The sequence below is a fragment of the Vulpes lagopus genome, chromosome 1 (genome assembly GCF_018345385.1).
Source record: "Vulpes lagopus strain Blue_001 chromosome 1, ASM1834538v1, whole genome shotgun sequence".
Taxonomy (NCBI): Eukaryota; Metazoa; Chordata; class Mammalia; order Carnivora; family Canidae; genus Vulpes; species Vulpes lagopus.
In genome coordinates this window covers 28,028,537-28,049,926 of record NC_054824.1, presented here as the reverse complement: position 1 = coordinate 28,049,926, position 21,390 = coordinate 28,028,537, and the positions used below count along the sequence as shown (strand labels likewise).

Here is a 21,390-nt window from a genome sequence, read left to right as displayed (position 1 = left end):
AGCAAAGCTGTTCTCACATTAAAACAAAACATCTAAAAAGACAGAGTAATTTCGATTATCTCAGACAAGAGGTATTATAGGAATACCTGCAAATCTTCTTACAGAATGAAGAATTTCAGAGGAAATTATTGTCCTATTATTAGTTTTGTTGATGTACCTGCACTAAGTTAAAGTCTAGTCTACTCTTCATGCATTTCAGCTGCATTTAATACTCATGTTGCATGGTGTTTAAAGAATGCCACTGTATATGAGTGTGTTCTGCAAGCACTTTAGTGTATTCTGAGAAAAGATCTGTCTGCACCAACTTTGCCTGAATAATCAGCTGAAAGAAACTAAAAATCTGGACTACCACCTGATTGTTTTCTCTACAATTTTAACTCACAAACTGTCCCTAAAACAATACAATTGAGGATTTTGACTTCCTGTAGACATAGCCTATACCAATTTTTCAAGAATACCAAGTTTTCAAGAAATATTAGAATAATTTGTGGAGTAAAGTCATAAAAATTACTCAAATATTTCTTTTTAAAAGCTTTAAAAACATTTAAGTCAAAGCCTTACCCTGAAGAGGCATCTGGAGCACGTTAGTCTATTATTACTCTCTATTACTATCAATACTTATTTTAGAAAATGTTGCACCAAACTATATTGGAATAGAATCATATCAATAAATTCAGAAACTCTTGGCACACAGACAAGGGTGATCTGCTTTTTGATAAAAGTTATAGAGTGGAATTCATTATTGTTGCTCTCCCTCCTAGTACAAACACTATAAAACACAACACAGAAAAAATAAACAAGTGTGTGGCTGTCAGCACAGCCAAGACAAATTTGGAAACTGAAGAACATGAGCTCTCTTGGCAATGGGGAGTAGTTTCATATTCTAGTTGGAAATCTGAGAAAACAAGAAATCCTATCATAAACCAAAGACAGAATCAATAGATTGTTATGACATCACTAAGCAAATTATAAACCAACAGCGATGCAGAGAGGCTATTGACTTATAATACTGAAGCCCCAGGGCACAGAGGGCAGGCTATCAACTTAAGATACTGAAACCCCTGAGTCCTGAAGGGGCAGGTTTCCTCAAGGTTCCTACAAAAGTGGCACGCACTGTGCACCTTGAGAACTTGCATTTTTCAGCCAGAATCACACATCAAAGTTCACCTTAGGAATTGGCAAGCCACAGCACTACACCCAAAAATAAGTTATTTCCAAGGTCCAGTGGTAGTGACAAATTTTAATCCGTATCAGAAAATTATTTCAAAGCCATGTCAGTAAACTGTTTACCTTATAATGGAAAATTCACAACAAAAAGTCAAATATGTTTATTGGAGCCAGAATGCTCTTCACTAAATCTTACCTGTTACGCCCAGAGTCTCGAAAGCCTTTGGCAAAAGGATTCCTATCTATCTTCAGGCGAGTAATCTACAGAATACAAAAAAAAAAAAAATCATATCAAATATTATAAATGTCAACTAAGGTAATTCAAAAAAGAAATGGTGGAAGAACTACAAGTAATTTCAAAATAGACTGTGTTCCTCTCCTCTATTTCTCCAGTATTTTACTCCCTTAGCTGCAAAGCTAGAAGAAAATTTTAGAAATCTCCTAGACATTCATCTGCTATCAAAGACATTCCCACCTGCAAATAAAACTCTGTAAATAAAATCTGTTTTGCTTTTAATATCATAGAGAAAGAAATTCTGAATCGTCTGTTGATAACAACTTGTCCTTTGTTTGACAATCCCCCTGAACTAAAGCTCTTCATCTTAACTTTGTGACATGGTTTAATCCTGTTTCTCTTAGTAACAGGTAACAGCTAATATCCAACTTCTATTTAATCAAGTTATTTATACACTTGAATGTTGTTAAGCTCCTACGCATCCCTCTGTTCTTCAGAATTAGGTAACATACACTTCTTCAAGTTTTCTGCCTCTGTATTTTTGTCTCTCTTTGAATCATCTTTATGGCTCACATTTGAAAAATTTAATTCTTTCCTCTATTTTCTGCTGAGTCCTGACCTAGTCAGAGTACTACAGTGAATGTCTAACCAGAGCTAACCACTACTGGAAGGCTCTAATGAGATTAAATCTTATTCATGAAGTAGAAATAAATGATGTTTTAATTTTAACAGAAATTTGGGGGTGGAATTTTTACAAATGGTCTAATCATCTCCATTATATATATATATATATATCTTTATTTCTACCATCTCGTAATTGACACTAATAATAATATCTATTTCTTAATAGGTCTCCACCTTGCTCAGAGAAAGTTACAGCCTATTTTCTAAGAAGTACATCATGCTTTGTCTTCTAAGCTCTTTGGCTTAGTGGAATCTACAAAGTTAATGAACATACTTCTGATGGTACCATTTTGGCTAAGGACAAATGAACGCTGTTGGTTAACACTAGGGCCAAGAAATGTATGGCCCTGAAATGTATCTGCAATGCCTCTATATTCTCCTGTGTATGTTCTCATCCATCTTCCAATTAGCTACACGACACTTGACATACATGTGCTCCACAGGATATTGTCTTAGCATGTGAATAAAACTACATTATAAAGGCTATAATATAAGGGTATACTAATAAATTCAGCATGTCTGCCATTCATTGAAGGAATTCTTTATAGTTCATTATAGCTTAAGTATTTGTTCATTTAAATAATATTTAAATAACATTAAATAATTTACATGTTCATTTAAAATAGCATTTCAAAAAGGAGTACAGATTTACATAATAGTGCCTTGTCTGAATATAAATATGTTACTATTGCCAATATTTTTATTACTGAGTGCATACTATGTATGCTTACTAAGAATTTTATACATATATTTCATTCTCATCACAATTTATATGTAATTATCCCAATCTTATGTTTTCTTTTAAACAGAGGCCTAAGTTTCCTATGATCTTAAGGTTATTTGGCCATAGAACTAGGCTGGGACCCTGGGCTTCAGAACCCCATGCTATTAACCACCAAGCTAAGCTGCTTTACCAATTTTCCATGAGTTCTTAAAATAGGAGCCAGGAAGCAAAAAATTAACATCATTGTATTTGGTCATCAACAATGTCCCTTCTAATTTTTTTACCCTATTAATTGATTTGTCAAAGTTTGTCAATTGGTATCAGTCAACATGTACCAAAAAGCCCACTGCATCTTGCTTATTGTATCACAGAGGCTGGGAGAAAATACACATTTGACATAGTTCATTTGTTTGTGTTTGAGAGATAGAAAAAGAGACAGATAAACTGGGGTTGCTTAAAAGGTCCTAAATGTCTCTGCTCTCTTCTCCTCATACATAATGTTTTTCCTAAAAAATAAATAAATAAAAAAATTCATTTTCTACACTTAACATATTTTAAGAACCTCTTCCTAATTCTCTCCAGTCCTTCTAAAGGCTAACTTAATGTCCTTCCTCAAAGCCTATAAAGAGCATGACAATGTGAGTGAGAGGACAGGATGGCTTTGGCTATGGGACTGGCAGCTCACACGGATGAGAGCAGATGCACCCCCCAGTCCTAAAGGAGGTTGTAGGGGCAGGACCCAAATCTCTTTATAAGCTTTAAAATAACAAAAAACACAACAGAGAAATTACAAAGCCTTAAAATGTAAATAAATGTAAAAAGAAGGCCTAAAATAATTCTCCTAATCACTAAAATTAAAAAAAAAAGTCTATCACAGACCACATCAGCCTCAATTACATCACTATTTTTTATGAAAACTGGCCATAACCGCATGGACTAAATAACTGCCTCGAATCAATTTTCTACCTACTAGACACAGACTTAAAGAAATACATATGCTTACCTAGGTTGAAAAGAAATATATCATTTTTGAAATTATTACTAATTTTATGAAAAGATTACTCCACAGCTGAGGACCTCTCAGGCTATAAGCATATGTATCACCCTCTGTCACAATTAAAATGTATCTTGAAAGAAATAGCCTTTTTTGTATATACCAAAATGACTACGTAAGATAAATACTTCTGAAATATTTCCTATAATACATGGGTTACAGTTTTAAAATAATGTGAGCTATCAAATCCCATGTTCTATGATCAATTCAGGTTTCATATTCTACATGACAATTTCCTACGCAGTACATATGCTTTTTTTTTTTTTTTCTTGAGAGAGAGAGCGAGTTTTTTTTTTTTTTTTTTTTTTTTTTTTTAAGAGAGAGAGCGAGGGCAGCCCAGGTGGCTCAGCGGTTTAGCACCACCTTCAGCCCAGGGCGTGATCCTGGAGACCTGGATCGAGTCCCACATCAGGCTCCTTGCATGGAGCCTGCTTCTCCCTCTGCCTGTGTCTCTGCCTCTTTCTCTGTGTGTGTGTGTGTGTGTGTGTGTGTGTGTGTGTGTTTCTCTCGTGAATAAATAAATTTTAAAAATCTTTAAAAAAAAAAAAAAAGACAGAGAGAGCGAGTTAGTGCAGGGGAGGGGCAGAGGGAGAGAGAGAATCTCAAGCAGACTCCATGCCCAGTGCTGAGCCTGACACAGGGCTCGATCTCATGACACTGAGATCATGAGCTGAGCCAAAATTAAGAGTCAGACACTCAACCGACTAAGCTACCAAGGAGCCCCCACATGCTCTTTAATCTTAATTATGACATCATGATTTGACATCTCAAAATGGAATGCAAACCTACATTGTTAATCATGAGACACATTCTTGTCTAAAGATTCTCACTCTAAGTAGCCTTACTTGGGGAATCATGGATAAAAAATTATTTATATATACACACATACACATCTTGGAGGTCTTCTATGGCAAGTGCTTTATGACACTTCGTAACATTAAGATACAGTGAAAAGGATGGCTAGCTTTCTATTGACACCTGAAATGAAAAGTCTAGAAAGACAGTAATTCTGAGAACAGTACCTGCTGATTCTGATAGGCAGTGACAGTCGTGAAGACAGTTTCTGGAAAGGAGAATGCCTTTACTCCCTCCCCAGACGGAACAGGCTTGATGGGAGAAAGATCATCCCCACAGTCTTTACGGATGACATGGACCCGTGGTTGGTATTTGTGCATAGAATGAAGGATAATCTGTGTCAAGGAAAGAAAGCCAAATATATCAGGAACTTCTGCCCAATCTCAGCACCATGACTAAATATTTAATGTGTAAAATAAATCCCAGTTGGAAATGAAAATTTCCAAAGATGCAGAAGTGCCAATTTAATACAGTATGTCAAAACTGGAAAGAGAGGACTAAGAAGTTATTTGTAAAATATGCATAAAAATACAAAAGGAAAAAAATCGTTAATTTGGTGGAACTCTGCATACAACCATGAACTTAACATCTAATTTTCTGTTTCTGAAAACAAAAGAATAAATTCATCAGCATTTTATTTATAATGAGCCAAAGGGAACATAACAGTCCAAACAGTAAAACTAAAAATAGAGATTGAAATGATTATTCAAATTCTACCACACCCATCCCCTGAAAATAAGTATTTGCACACCACGGTTTTCTTCAGATAACACTCTTCCACTATGGTGATGGCAACATGTCCAGTCAAGGGCAAAAGGAATTTTAAGGATACCAAGGAATCTGCCTTATGTGTGGCTTACAACATCCCTGGTTTGTCTGGAGAACCTAGGGTTCATACCTCCACCACAGAGAAACTCCCAAAACCCAGGAACCTAGGGATAGAAAAGCTGCTGCACTCAAACTCTTCTAGGGAAATCTGATAATATGGTTCAACTATCCTCTACACCATGATTCCAATTCTGAAAATTTATCCAAGAAAATATTTTTTTAAAAAAAGCATTTCATGTATAGAGATGAGCAGTGAACTATCTTATAACAGTGAAGAAACTATAAACCACTTACATGAGTAGATTGGTTAGGTAAATCAAAGTCCATGCAACAGAATAGATGTTATTCAGCCATTACTAAGTGCTATTTGGGACATTTTTAACCACAAAATAAAATGTTTCTTTTTAAATCTTAAATGATCCAATTTGTTTATAAACTTACCACAACTGCATGAAAACAGACTGTAAAAAGGACCCACAGAAAGAAATAAACAGTGATCATCTCTGGATAATGGGATTGTGGGTGAATTTTTTTTCTTTTTCTTTATGTTTTATGCTTTCAAGGTATTGGAGGTAGAATACAGAAACAGCCTTATCCAATGAAATTTTCTATTTGCTGCTGGACATCCACATTCGGGTATTTGTTAATGAGTTCAGTTAACAAAGCTCTATCTTCCCTGAGTTACACGATTTGAATTCAGGTTTGGGTCACTGGGAGTTTTGAGGAGAAATTCTTAAAGAGTCTTGGAAAAACACTGTAGTTGATCTGTCTCCTGTTTTGCAGGATACAGGCAGCGTAATAATGCCAAATTCAGAATATTTGGTCAGCCCCAAAACAAATAGCCCTATACCTGGAGAGCATGTTTGCTGCCACAAAAGGAAGCCTTTACTCCCTGGCAGTAATCAGTATGATGGTCAGTTTTGCTTTGTTTTGTTTTTTAACCCCAGATTTTCTTTCTATCAGTGGAAGAGATGCCTGGATGGCAGATCTAATGACAGTGCCCACCAGACTTGCTTGATGGGGGCAACGGGGTGCAGTGTGAATATAAGAAAAGGATAAGAGAACACAATAGCCCTCAGGTCACCTGTGGATACATACATGGATCTGCAACCTCTGGAAAAGTATCTTTCCAGGTCTAAAAAAAGGACAGAACTTCAGTAACCCATTAGCGGTTCACAAAAGTCAATTTAAAGGGTTGCAACCAAAAATTTTTTAAATAAATAAAATTATAAAGTAGAAACGTAGAGTGTGCTCCTTATAGTAACGATAAGTACTATTTTGTAAAACACCATTTTCCTTGCATGTCTTTACACCAGGTCATAATGTAACGTGTACATCTGGTTATGTGAGTCAGGTAAAAAGTCTGAAAAACACAGATGCAAGACCTATTCTAATGACTCTAATGATCAGCAAATTCCAGAGTAAAAGAGAAATTAGAGAAAGCTACCTTATATCAAACAAACACAAATAAGTACATAACTAATTTCAAAAGACTAAAACAAAACAAATTGGAATGAAGGAAATAAACACTGATTCAGGTTTCTACTTACTGGTTGATGAGCATAGGTTCTTGTTTTATGAAGTCTTTGTTCTCTCAAGCAGATTCTCCATATAGTATATATACTTAAGCTTTATTTCTTTCTTTCTATCCTTACAGAATTTCCAAAATCACGTAATGTGGGGTATACTGAAGTAGGGTATAGAAATAGCTGATGTCTACCTATGTCTGCACATTAAAGAGCACATGCCACCAGAAATTTAGATTGTCCCAGCAAAATAACATACTTTCAATATTATCTAGAGGAATTTAGTATATCCCCAGATGTTTTCAGGGAACGTCACACAAGCCTCAGTTCATCTGGATAAAACAGCATTATTTGCTTCTTAATGATCTATCAAACTTACAATGATGAGTGATCAATAACATTCTGCTTATTTAATAAAACAAGTAGAACCTTGGTCTTACAAACAAGGAAACCACAATGATAATGCTGAAATTCAAATAATTATATCTGATCTGCATGTTCCATGCTTTCTGTTCCACTTAAAGGGAGGATTTTTTTTTTTCCTTTTTGGCATTACCTAGTAACAAACAGTCACATGGTCTAATATATATAAACACAGAGCGCTGTCCCATGTGCAGGTTAATATACATCTTTCCACTCTAAAGACACTAGTTTTAAGTCAAAAGAAGCACAATATTACTTATCTTTCATGTGAAAGGACCTAAAGTGCCTGAAGTTTGACAGGCATGCCAAATTATCTTAATTTTTTAAAGATATATTTATTTATTTGAGAGAGGGAGAGAGAGAACAGTGGGGAGGGGCAGAGGATAGAGAGAATCCCAAGTGGACTCCCTACTGAGAGTACAGCCCAACACCAGGCTTGATCTCACAACCCTGAGATCATGACCTGAGCCAAAATGAAGAGTCAGACACTTAACAGACTGAGGCACCCAGCTGCTCCTCTAATTTTTTAGGGAAATATTTTCCTCCAGACATCAAATTCCAGATGAATAGGGAAACATGCGCACAATGAGAAGGAAACATCTTACCCAAGCACGCTAACCATCTGCACATTGGTAGCCCAAGGACCAGTCTTAGATTCTATACAATTCAATGTAAAGCTGGCTACAGATTCCCCAAGGAGTAAGGAGAGATTATAAAGTCTTTACAACATTAGTCTTTACAAGATTAGTTATAAAGTGACAGGACATTTAAGTCTAGATTCTTACCAATATTGGTGAATATTGGGAAAATGGTATTGGTATTTGGGAAAATGAACAATCCCTGGTATTTGGGAAAATGAAGTCACATTAAGGAAAACCCAATGGCATATAATTTCATGTCTCATTCAGTTCTAGGTCCAGTCATAGCCCTGTGAGGATGTGCTTCCTACATTAAACACAGTGTTTAATAAAAGTCCCAAGTCTACAGGCAGTTCTCAGGTCACTATATTGAATGCTTGTATACCTTTAGCAGAATATAAAACTGGGAACTGAGAGGCCAAAAAAGTCAAAGCAAGTTAGAAAGGAAATTAGAAAAATCATCTCTCTTTTGAGTCTACAGCTTGATTAATTAGAAATTAGTGTATTTCCTTTAGAACTTAGGGGCGAGAGAACCTCAACCCTATGATGGCAGATGGGTGAGTCCTTGAGAGGTCTGTGCATGAGGAAAAGGACGAGTGAATTAGAAAGTCCCACCATAATGGTACTACTGTCTTCCTAGATACTCAATCACAACAATGGCATAAGGAACAAATTCCTAATCTCTAATCTAACCTCATTTGGGGTCTTCAAACTGAGTCAATAAATACAATAGACACAATAGGAGGTCCTCATGAAACCTTCCCAATCTCTCCTGACTGGAATAATGAGGCGTCTGTATCTCTCTGAGCCAACAACATGATTATCTGTGTGTACGTCTTCTCTCTCCATCTAGGCTATATCACTGAAGGCAGAGACTATGGCTTTTTATGTTATACTATATTTTACAAAGTCTTAAAAAATACTTTCTTTTAAATAAATAATGGAAAAGAGCACTTTTCCTCCTATATACTCCTCTGGTACCAACTGATTCATACATTTTTACCAAGTGCAAAAGCAATTTTCTTGCTTCAGAAATGGACGGGTACCTATCTTTCTCTCCCTTTTTCCACACTCAGTAATTACCTCCCTGTATTTCAAAGTATTACATTCAGCCACAATCTTAGAAGAAAAATTTCACTGAGAGATGACACATTTCTCTAGATTTTGCCTGTTTTCTGCTATGTTTTTGTTTTTCCTAAAAGTGAAATATTGTAATTATTTAAACACAAATATGGATGTTGCTATGAAGGAATTTTTTAAATGAGGTTAACATTTATTTTTCAATAAGATTTCATTAGTTCATTTATTTCAGAGGGACAGAGAGAGAATGAGAGCAAGCTTACAAGCAGGGAGAGGGGCAAAGGGAGAAGGAGAACCTAAGCAGATTCCGCACTGAATGCAGAGCCCAATGCAGGGCTCAATCTCACAACCCTGAGATCAGAACCTGAGCAGAAATCAAGAGTCAGATGCTCAACCAATCTACTGGGCCACCCCGGCTCTCCTAGATAAGGTTAACATTTAAATCAGTAGACTTTGAGTAAAGCAGATTATTCTCCATAACGTGGGTGGGCTTTATCCAATCAGTTGAAAGCCTTAATAGAAACAGACTGAGATCCTCTGAGGAAGAAGGAATTTTGCCATGAGACTACCTTCATGCTTGAGAGGCAACATCAACCCTTTCCTGGGTCCTAAAGCCTGCTCGCCTGCTCTCTGTAGATCTGGGACCTACCACCTCTACCACAATTATGTGAGCCAATACCTTAAATAAATCTCTCTCTTTGCATATATTTATACACATTCTATTGGTTCTGTTTCTCTAGAGAATACTGTTTTATGTAAAGTCTGGTGAAATTACAAATAAAATTGTAGAAACAAATTACTATATATCAAATGTTACAGATACACTAAGTATTATATGTAAAGGCAATAATTTGCTCTGAAAGAATTAGAAAGTGGCCATATTGATTTAAATTATTTTTAAAAAGGCACTTTACATATGACAGTGTATAGTTTTTAGACCAAATTATCTTTTTTAAAAGATGTGTTCTCAAACTGTAGAACTGAGAAAAGTAAAGGATATTTACACTTTTGAAAACAAGTCACACTTAATGGCATTATTTTTGAGTTTTCTACTCCAAAAACCAAAGACCCCTCAATGAACATGCTAGCGACATTTCAGGCAGCTCCCTCAATCACACAGTAGAAACTAGCGTTCCTTCGTTGAAGTCAAGTGAAAAGTAACTGCTACTACTTGACTGTGTACATAAAGAATAAAAAGAATAGAAATGAAGTAATACACTAAAATATAGGCCATGGAGTTGGATTCAGAAATGAAATCTACTATACTTCTCTGATTTTGTTTTAAATCAGCTTGTCAAACACAAGCAATGTAAGATAGTTGTATCTTAAAAATCTAGACACTGAATTTGTACCACAATAAAATTTATACTTGAATGTTTTTATTAATATCAATTGCTTAAGACAGTTCCCAGCAACTTGCAAATCACATCTCATCATAACTGTATTACTCGTTTATGACAGTTTGCATTTTTGTTTTAAAAGATTTGCTCATAAACATGTTACTTTTACCTTACCCTTTGAGAAATGAACTAGGTGGTATGTATGATGTACTCTTCAAAAGACATTTCAATCTTGCCTCCATTAAAACCCTTTCAAATAACAAAAACCTAATAGAAATGCTAGCTTTTGATGGAAATCAGCATATACCCAGACTTACTTATTAAAATAATAATGTAGAAATCTTGCCTAGGAACAATATTGTATGACAATAAGGGTGCTAAAAATCACTACATTATTAGAATGACTGACTTTGACTTAGGCATCATGTTTTAAGACTAAAAGGAATTGTTATTGTAACATATTTTGACACATTAGATGTCATTACAAAACAACTAGGAGCTTGCAGATGGAACACAAACAGTGTAAGCATGGGCCATTTCTAAGAAGCAATAAGCTTCACCTGGGAAAAGAGCTGAATGCAGCAGGACACAATAAACCATTATCCCTATTACCCCAACTCCCAAGAATTCACATTCAGAGCATAATAATTAGTAACTCAGAGGGTTTCAGACAAATGATCTGGCTAAAGTGCTCACTTCAGCAGCACATATACTAAAACTGGAACGATACAGAGAAGATTAGCATTACCCCTGTGCAAGGATGACACGCAGATTTGTGAAGCGTTCTATATTTATATTTTTATTAAATATTTTTTAAAAAACAAAAAAACAAAAGAACAACCTATAAAAAAAAATCCTAGCTAATAAAAGTCTGCCTGAGACGCTATCATTTCCAATACAAATTTAGTATCCAGTTTTAACCTATTAAATGTTTCACAGAATATGTGTCAGGCACAGGCGAAGTCGCCAATGCAAATATAGCCTTGATTTTGCACAGATCAGGCACATGCTGATCAACCAACTTCTGAGAGAAATTCATGCCCTTTAGTCGCACAGTATAGACAAGGCTACACCACCCCATGGTGGCACCTTAGGGAGGCCATCTACTCACATGGCCTTGGTCATCCAGTTCATTGTTGGTGAGCTTCAGCTTGTCAAAGCTGATCACTTGTCTCATCCAAGTCTCTCCTGAGGCAGGCGAGTCTGGATGAATGTATACTCGTGGTGGCACAGGGGAGTCAGCGTTACCTGCCACCATCCATTTAGAGCTGTGGTAAACATACCTAGAAGGCAATGACAAGGCTCAGGATAGGAGCTACTGTTCCTTGGAATTTCTGAGTCAGTAGAATCAGACAAACTGTGTATCTTTTAAAGTCTAAAGAACAACAATTTGCTCTTTACATCCAATACATATTAAAATAAGATTTCAAGCACTTTTCAAAAACTCTCTGAGGCAGCAGAGGTCTGCTGACCTCTCAGGGTAAGTGATGTGTTAAGGATTTATGCATACTATCACCACTATAAATTCAAGTATCATAATTCTTAAGAGTCACACTTATTCATACTAGACATTCCATCTGTATTCTGATATTTTCCATTTTACATCTGGACATTCAATTGACATGAAGAGACTCTTGTTGTCAAGCTTAAAGTTGTCAAGCTCACTTTTAAGTAAATCTCAAAAATACTTGAGAGGTATACCTTAAAGTGACCTACTTCCTTTAAGACCACTTTCCATTTTAGACAATGTACAGACGGATTAGATGGATGATAGAGAGGCAAGGGGAAATTGCAAATGTTCCATAACTTTTATTTTCTTAGAAAGATAGTTTTAGCTATGATCATTTAGAATGTTTTCCTAATTCTATTAAACTAAAAATTGCAGATAATGGATTAAGTTTAACTCAAAATTTTTGTGTAATCAAAACATATAGGTCTTTATTTTCTAAATTTCTCTTTCTCTACTGTTAAAGAAAATTCTTTAGTTTTAAAATACCACTAATCAAAATATACATCAAACTTTGAAAATGACAGTATATATAATTAATATGACTTTTCTAATTAAGAGATCAAACATTCTCTTCTGCTTTTTATACATGTCAAGTATATTGACTCCATGAGAATAATATACTTAAAAACAACGTTCCTGGCAGTAAATAAGATCATAATATCTAATCCTATATTCAGGTATTCATTTATTAATTGTTAATTTAAAATTCACTAATTCGAAAACTAGAAACTAAGATACGATGATTCACTTAGAAAAGGGTATAAAATAAAATTATATACTTAAGTGTTTCCCTTCCATTTGTATTTTAAAATATGACATACAGTTTAAAACAATAATTTGTGGATAGTTTCAGAGAATTCTACCTGTGTAGTATGCAAATTTCTTCTAAAAATAGTATGAAATACTTTCAATAACATCTCTGGTGAGGCCCTCTGCTTCAACTAATGTCACATATTTCATTCTCTTTTGAGCTCAATATGCCTTCTATTCTTTGATTCCTTGTCTTGGGAAAAAGATACACACAAAATTAAGAATAATTTTTTTAAAAACTTCTTGAATTGGTATAACATAATTTCAGTAACTAAGTTCCTAAGTGCATGGACTTTCTGAATATTAATTTCACATCACAATAAATCACAAGCATTTTAAATTTGACCAAATACCACTCTTTGACAGCAGAAAATAAGCCAAAAACTTTTTTCTACTACTGCTAAAAGTTAGAAAATAAAATGCAAATCTTAGAAATGCAAGAAAAAATTGCATTATAGTTATTTCCAAAGTGAACAGAGTAATATGCTCTATCAAAACCTTGAAAAAGTACACATATTCAATAGTTCAAAAATCCATAGCCACCTAGAGAATAAATGTTAACCATTGCACATTCTTTGTGAAACATTCTAAATACAATTGCTAAAACCAAACTTCTTGGGAAGCATTGTAAGTGAAACCAAATTTATGATTTATAATTTGAGCTTTTAAAATTTGACATCTTAATACCAATACTTGAAATTTTTCCTGCTTTATGTGAAAATAGTAAGAATCAACCAGGTAAAATAAACCACCCAAAATATATGAAAGATATTTGGAGACGGAGGAGACAAATTTGGAAATGAAAGGAATAATTTTTAAGCTCATTAAGAATTACATTCTCTTTCTCAACACAAAACCCAAATTAGAATATGGATTTTAAACCAAGTATATTTTATATTTAAAGAATAAAAAATGCCTCTAGCTCTTACCATGCAGCAGATAATTTTAGCAAACTCTCTATGAGTTATTTAATTAAAATAAACAAAACATAAACAATAAAACTGTCTTTTTTTATTACCCATCTTTTTAGTATTCCATATGTGCCTGTACTAATTAAATCTGTATACTTTTGACATCGGTAAGCCTGTTTCAAAAAAGTAACTCCTTAAATTTTAAAAAGTGATAAAAACCAAATCTGACTTCATTTAAAAACTTACTACATTCTCTAGTTGTTTATTAAAGTTAAAAAAAAAAAAAACAGAAACAAAGACGACCAAAATTTAAAGCATCTTCTGATCTACTCAAAATTTCCTTTTGAAATGTTAGTATTTTTAACTCCTCTGAAAGCATTGTCCATTGGAAATTACTGATCTGCTTACTTGAAAAAGAAAAAGCAAAGGTTGGTTTAAAACTGAAGAACATGTATCTTTTCCAACTCTACTTGATATCCAGATAATACATCTTCTTTCAAAAAATAAATCTTACAATATTCTTTTTTAATCTACTGTGTTAACTACCAACCAAAAAACAACAGTAAATTAACAAACTCATTGCCAGTTTAAAGATGTCCTAATATATGATGAATTATGAGATTTTTCTAAATTCAATAATTTCCTAAAATTAAAGGAAAAACGCCTGCCAACAGTAATGATTTCAGACACAACAAGAAAAGCAGAATTTATTTAAGAATCAAAGTCATCATAAAGAAAATGAAACATTCCTTCGAATATTATATATATTTCTATAAATTTAACATTTCCTCTCAAAATCCTAATCAAAAAGTCATTATAAAAGACACAAGTTAAGAACACTAAACTAGCACCAATTTAAAGTTCTCCATACTTAAAAGACATTTCTGTATCTGTTGAAAGCAAAACAAAAATTAAGTTTCCGCATTTACTGCAAGAGAAGGCAGCGTCTGGGCTACTAGAACTGTCGGGAGTGGATTATAGATCAAGAAATACTACAGGCTTCTGGAAACAAACATCATAGTCGTCACAGATGAAACAGGCAGAGCCTGTAAAATCCTAGCATATTCTTATCCTCTGGTATCTGATCACTGTACCTGTATCTTTTGTTGTCCACTGGCACAATGTCCATGGCAATGTAATACTGCTGGTGAGGATCTAGTCCTGAGATCTTCACTCTCATTGCTGGAAACATGCGCCTAAGCATACGGAGGGGAGGAAACAGGGTATGGGTTTTGTTTTTGTTTGTGATTAAGCACTGAGAATGAATAAGCGAAGAAACCTCTGGAAACCTCTCTATTTTTCCTATGGACAAATATTTAGCATTCACTTTGATAATGTAATTCAAAAAAATCAGGATATAGGACATATCAAAACTGAGGCTTTTTAAATGTAATTTGTTGTACCCTGTCATGTACTGTGTTTACTGAAATGTCAGTACAGCTAAAAGGAAAAGAATTATACACTGAAAGAGTAGTAGCACTAAAAAAAGCAGTTTATTTTTTAAATAAAAATCAATAAGCATATTTACTTTAATAATACAAATGATAAAATGTTCCAAAGGTAGAAACAGAAAATTTGAATTTGTACAAGTGATAAAATATATTATAATGTGAAATTTTAAAAGGGTTATAAAAAACCACAAGGAGCCAATGTGCCATGCTATAACCAAACAATATGTTCTTTATTGAGACAGGACTTCCTGTCTGCAGCATGGTAAAGGTGAAGTGCAAAAGTTGCTCTAAATTTGAAAGGTATAGTAAAACTTCTTTATTGAAAGCAGAAACTAAACACAATGTATATTTACCAAATCATTCCTTCCCCCACTATACCCTGGAAATACTTTCTTATTTAACCACACTTACTCAAAACTTGGCTAATTAAAACAAATGAAAATCTGCATTTCTCTAGGCTTCCCAGAGATGCATTATGAAAGGAGATGCTATAGTACTGGAAAGCTATCTTTTAAAAAGGACACAGTAGCAAGAATATAACAGCAAATTATTGTTTATAAAATACAAATAGATTCGTTCCTTCTTTTTTTAAAAAAAAACCTTTCGTCTAATGATTTATGTCTAGGACCCTGCCAGTTAATCTAATTTTTGCTAATTTAACCTTATAACACAAATTTTAGTACTGTTATTTACCAAAAACTTTTTCTATAATAATAATGCCATTAAAGACCACATCCAGAGAAAAGAAAGTCCATTATTCCTAACTAGGCATGAGAACAGTTTAATATGCTGGCTGTTTTAGTGTTATTTCAGTGCACCTGTAAGATAAAGAGTAAAGGTCTTTAACTACATCCTTTATAAGACAACTGTTGCTTTGTGTTGTTGAAGACTGAATTTGGATCATTAATAAAAGCTCTGTGAAAATGTAGAAGGTAGCATATGGATTCAATAAAATATGTTTTTGTAATTTCTAATAAGTTTGGATACTTTTATGCTATCCAGGTTTTGGCCATGTGTACTCCCTGAAAGAGTCGCTGTGCTTTTTAAAGTTCCTTTTAAGGAAGATATTATTCATAGATTTCACTGCATTAAATGAACTGAAAACTTTAAAATGCAAATATTTCTGCTCTTCCCTCAAATTAATAGTATCTGGCCAAATCTTTTTACTAACTAGCGGATGTGCAAATTTCACACTTTCAAAAAACAGATATGCCTTCTTACAATTTTTTTAAGTCTTCTTCAGCAAATTTAGACGAACGTGTTGGATTTCGTTTAGAAAAATATATGTATAACCACGTAACTGGATCTACAAACAGAATGGTTTTTAAAAACCAGGTAATTATTTTTGCAGAGATTATACACGTATTACTAATGATTCCAGTCTTTTTTTTTTTTTTCATTCTAATAGAATACCAAAATAGCACGAGACATCACGTCCTTACATTGCTAGGGTATCTTTTGATAAAGAACCAGCTTGCAAGTCTGGAATCTAAAAAAAAAAAAAAAATCATAGTTTTCTAAAGAATAAACCGCGTTTTTTAAAAAAGCGGGAGGTTAAGGGAAGCAATGTGTTCCGTAGTTCCAGAAACGATAACTAGCGCCTAACCAAGCGCCTAGGCAGCCGTCTGGGTAACCACGACTCTAGCTACCCAGCGCGCCGACTACCCCAGCCCCGCAAGCGCTAGCGCCTGGGCGACGAGGCTGATTTTCTCCCGGACACCCGGGAGGGCGGCGGGGCTGCGCGCCCCACCGACTGCCCTCCGGGGCAGAAGGCACGCAAAGCCAGTCTCTGAGCGCGCCGCACCCCGGGCCTTGTCCAATCTGTGCAAAAATGCTGCCCAGAGACGCCACAGCTCTGCAGGCCCTCACCCTTCCTGACCCGTCACGGGGGGGGGGGGGGGGGGCAGGGCCCCGGGTTGGCGGCGGATCGCCCTTTACCTGCCCGCCTTGGTGATGATCATCTCCGTGCCGATCTCGTGGAAGCGCTTCCAGAGCTCTGCTCCCTGCAGATCCACCCGCGGGGCCTGCGGCGAGGGCAGCGGGGTCCCGGGCCGAGCCAGGGCGGGCGCCGGGGACCCCTTCGGGGATCCTCCTGGGGACGCCAGCGGGGAAGCGCCCTGCAGGAAGCCATCCTCGCAGCCTCCTGGGCAGCAAAGGGCAGAGAGGGGTAACGGTGAGGGCTCGGGAGAGGAAGCTGGATGGGGAGGCTGAGCCCGGGGAGCGGCTGGGAAGACCAAAACAGGACCCAGGACCAAGAGAAAATGCGGGGCGGGGGGCTTTCTTGCCTGCGGATCCTTCTAACCTGCAGGCCCAGGGGTACCACCCGCGCTGCCCGCCGAGGGGACTCGACGTACAAGCCAGGCCCCCAAGTGCCGAGTCCCGAAGACGCTTAGGGCCGCGGCCACCCCTCCCACGCAGTCCCCGCGGGGTCAAGGCCCCAACAGAAGGGCCGCGCAACCGCGGGGGTCTAGGATACGTGCCCAGCTGAGCTTGAGATGCGCTCCTGAGTCTAGAGCCCCGGCGCAGACCCCGAGATGCCCGCGACCCGAAACGCACACAGCAAAACCGCCCGGCGTCCGGGGCCCCGGTCCCCAGTGCCTGGGCCTCCCTTCCCGTTAGGCGTCCGAGGCCCCTCGCTCTGGGCCCGGGCGGAGGCATCTCTAGAAAGCTCTTCGCCTCCCGGACCGCCCAGAACTCCTCAGCCCAGCGGCGAAGGGGCGATAAGAGCGCGAAAGGCCCGGCCCCCGGCGGCCGGCGGCCTCGGCAGGCAGCGGGAATCCAGAGGCGAGGGGAAGGGCTCAGCTACCCCTCGGGAAACCACGTTTGCAAGTACGCCGCCCTCTTCCTGGTTTGCCCGAACTGTTTAGGGCATCCGTTCCGGTTTCGGGGGGTGGTTATGCCGTCGCTTCCCCCCACCCCCTTGCTTTTAAAAGTTAGGAAAGAAAAAAGAGCACCCATTGGCTGGAACCCCAAGGGAGGCAGATGCGTAAGGCGCACGGACCTGCACGGCCCGGAGCCGCAGAGAGCAGCGGCCCAACGCGCGGGTCGCCAAGGGCGGCGGCGGCCCGGGAAGCGAGGCTACGAGCGGCATTTTCCCCGTCTGGAGGGCGCCCCGAGTTGGGCGGCGAGAGCGGCCCGGGCGGCTGTGAGCTTCGCGCCCCAGCACCCGAGGCCAAAGCGCTGGTGGCGCAAGCGCCCCGGGTACGGAGGGGCCCCGCGCGCGCGCGCCCTTCGCTCGCAGAAGTTCAGGTTCCCCGCGGAATCGGGAGGGACGCGCGGCGGAGAAGTTAGGCGGGAAAGGGCCGACTCACCCGCGGCTCCGCGGGAGCCGCAGCTCCGTTCCAGGTCCGCGCAGCTCCGGGCGGGCCCGGAGGCCGCCGCAGCCGGTGGCGGGAGTGCAGCGCCTTCGTCTCCCTCCGTGGAGCCCTTTTCACCGGCGCCGCTGCCGCGGCTGCAGCCTCCGTCGTCTACGGCCCCGGCCGCCTCTTCCGCGCCCAGCTTTCGTCGCTTCTTCTGAAGCTGTTGCTGCTTCTCGGCGCCTATCAGCGCCTCCACGGAGAAGGCGTGCGCCTTAAGGCTCAGCATGCTGCACGGCGAGCCCCTCCGCTTCTCGGCCATCCCCGCCGCCTGGCGCCCGCCCGCCCCTCGCGCACATACACTCACGCGGGCACACGCACACACTCGCTCTACCACCCCCACCAAAATCTGAACGCCTCGCGGGGCCTCCCGCCGGCCGATCTGCCCCCTTCCCTGCCGCGGGCAAAAAAAAACAAAACAAATTTGGCGTTTCCTCTTTCTCGCTCGTGCCGGGATCCGAGGAACCAGCGACGCGCCCGCCAAGTTTCCTTCCCTCGGTCTCTCGCGCGCGCTCTCACTGATGCACTCCTTCGTTCCCACCCCCTCCACCTCCTCCTGCCGCTCCAAGATCTGCTTCGACTGATGCGCCAGAGAGGACTAACATGGGTAAAAAACACTCTGCGGACACAAATTAGGGATTGTAATTGAAATTTGTTGCCTTGATCTGTCAGCACTTCCAGGCAGGAGAGCGGTGGGAAGAACTTGCTCATTAGTGTCAATAAAGCGGCGGGGGTGGAGTCTGGAGTCCTGTCAATCACGGGGAGGTCCAGCCAATCAGGCGGCGCCGACTGCGCGCAGCCCGCGCCCACTTCCTTACAAGGGCTCAAAAAAAAAAAAAAAAAAAAAAAGAGTGAAAAGCGCCGCCGTCTGGCTTGGAAGTGCCAGCCCCGGGCGCTGAACCCGGTCGGTCTCTCTGCCTGCCACATCCCAGTCCAGCCAGAGTCTCTAGTTTTCCTCACCCAGACCTGGAAAGGGGTGAGGCTCCTGGCTTTAAAGCAAGATGATCACCAACTTAGAATATCAAGAATCTTCCAAGAAACTTTAAACTCCAGTCCCACTCGCTTATCACTTAATATTGCAACAATTCAGAACATTTTTTGAGGGGGGACAATTCACAGCCACCAGGCCCGTCCTGTCTGATTTAAACATTCCTGCATCCAGTAGCGCCCAGTCTCCCAGGAATGGCATTAGACTTGCTTATTTGTTTATGTTTATGTTTTACTTAGTGGCTTTTTCTTAGGGAAGATGTGAGAATTCAAAGCATATTTAGGAGAGCAAAATTTTACATTATCGCTTAAGTCTCTCCTATTTGTTAGCCTGTAAAAGTACGCCTTTTTCAGGAGCCTCCCTTTCCTTTCAAAGCATGGTAATTTTAAGTCTTGGGATTTTAATTTTGTATGTCTTCAGTGATAAAGACTTAGCTTGAAATCCAAAAACTTGGCGAGGTGAAATGTTTTAAGGGACAATAAAATTTCCCTTGGAGTTGTTTTTTTTTTAATGACTCTGTGATTTAACCTAACTCCATATTTGTCCTGCTGTAAACGATTTGCCACTTCTTTTCTCACGCTTTTAAAGAGCCAGCTTGTTTCTTCAAAGCAATTTTATAAAAAACACATTTTAGTTAAATAACACCAATCATGCATCCATACAGTTCATAGTTTTAACTCGATGATTTTTTTTTTTTTTTTTTGGTCAGAATTAGCTCCTAAAATGGATTTGATGTAAATAGGACAGATCTCGTACAGAATGAAATTCCTGATGCAAAATACTCTTAAATCTTTGGAATAAAAGACACGATAAAGGGTTGTTTTTTTTCTCGCGCTCAATCAACCTCCACAACTGCTGGCTTCCTAGTTACCTCGGACTTCTAAGTTTTCAGTAGAGCGATAGGGAGTAGCTTCGCCACTATCTTTTTACCGCAGATCGGTAAACTTGCTTTTAAGCGTAGCAAGGTACCTAGATGAGCGGGAACTGAGCAGGAGGTGCCCAGGGGCATCCACGCACTCGCCTCCCGGCGGGGCCAAGCAGCCAGAATCAAAAACGACTGAGTAACACCCACGCGGAAGAGAGCTCTTTTAAAAGCTTGAGAAACAGATTTTACTGGAAGGAAATGTTGAGATGTTTTGAATTTGTAAAAGAAGGCTTGGCAAAAGGTCTTGGAGCTCTGCAGACCCCGGAGGGCGCCCCAGGCGGGTAATACCTAAAATGTGAGCGCAAACCGGGTTTCTGAAGCCAGGCCGAAGGGGAATCGGGCCTGGGAGAGCAAAGAGGCCACCTGGAGAACCTGGGCTGGGAGTGGGGGTGGCAGGGGGTGGTGCGCAAATGTGGCTGGGGGTTGCTCCAGGAGCTCCGCGCGCTGGGCGTCAGAAGTCGGCATCAGCAGCCTGCGAGGTCCGAGCGCCCCGCTGCAGGCCCAGGCTCTGAATGATGCGGAGGAGCGACCCAAGGCTCCTGAGGGCAGCCTTTGAGACCTTGGAGAAGGCTTTGAGGCCCCTGGGTGGAGTCACCAGGACCTACAGGCCTATACTCCCCCAGCTGACCGCGAAGGAGCAGCTCGTACTGAGAAACCTAAGGCCGCCAGGGACAAACGCCTTTTCCAGACGCGAAGCTTGCTGTGTAGATGGGTTCTTGTCCATTGATATGCTCTGCAGCTCAAACTGCTATAGAAGGGGCTTAGACGGCCTGCAGTGGCGCGCTCTGGATTGCGCAGCTCAAAGGCCTCCTCTAATCCCTCTGCCACTTCTTTCACCTTTACCTGCGACAGAAAGGGGCGCAGACCCCAGAACCTACGGACACC

At 39.5% G+C, this 21,390-nt stretch overlaps 1 protein-coding gene and 1 non-coding gene across 2 annotated transcripts in view; one reads left to right on the top strand and one right to left on the bottom strand.

Moving 5' to 3' along the window:
• Nucleotides 1-20,391, bottom strand: part of TBX18 (T-box transcription factor 18) — a 29,717-nt gene extending 9,326 nt beyond the window's left edge. The window contains exons 1-6 of the mRNA XM_041773870.1: nucleotides 18,548-20,391; nucleotides 17,175-17,379; nucleotides 14,880-14,981; nucleotides 11,666-11,837; nucleotides 4,887-5,054; nucleotides 1,364-1,428 (exon numbers count right to left, since the gene is read on the bottom strand). Of these exons, the coding sequence (XP_041629804.1) occupies nucleotides 1,364-1,428; nucleotides 4,887-5,054; nucleotides 11,666-11,837; nucleotides 14,880-14,981; nucleotides 17,175-17,379; nucleotides 18,548-18,854 (1,019 nt within the window). The 5' untranslated portion in view covers nucleotides 18,855-20,391. The remainder of the gene's footprint in view (nucleotides 1-1,363; nucleotides 1,429-4,886; nucleotides 5,055-11,665; nucleotides 11,838-14,879; nucleotides 14,982-17,174; nucleotides 17,380-18,547) is intronic.
• On the top strand, nucleotides 11,243-11,349 carry LOC121474737. The gene has a single exon (XR_005983500.1). It is a non-coding gene; the product is annotated as a U6 spliceosomal RNA (small nuclear RNA).
• Nucleotides 20,392-21,390: the final 999 nt, after the last annotated feature.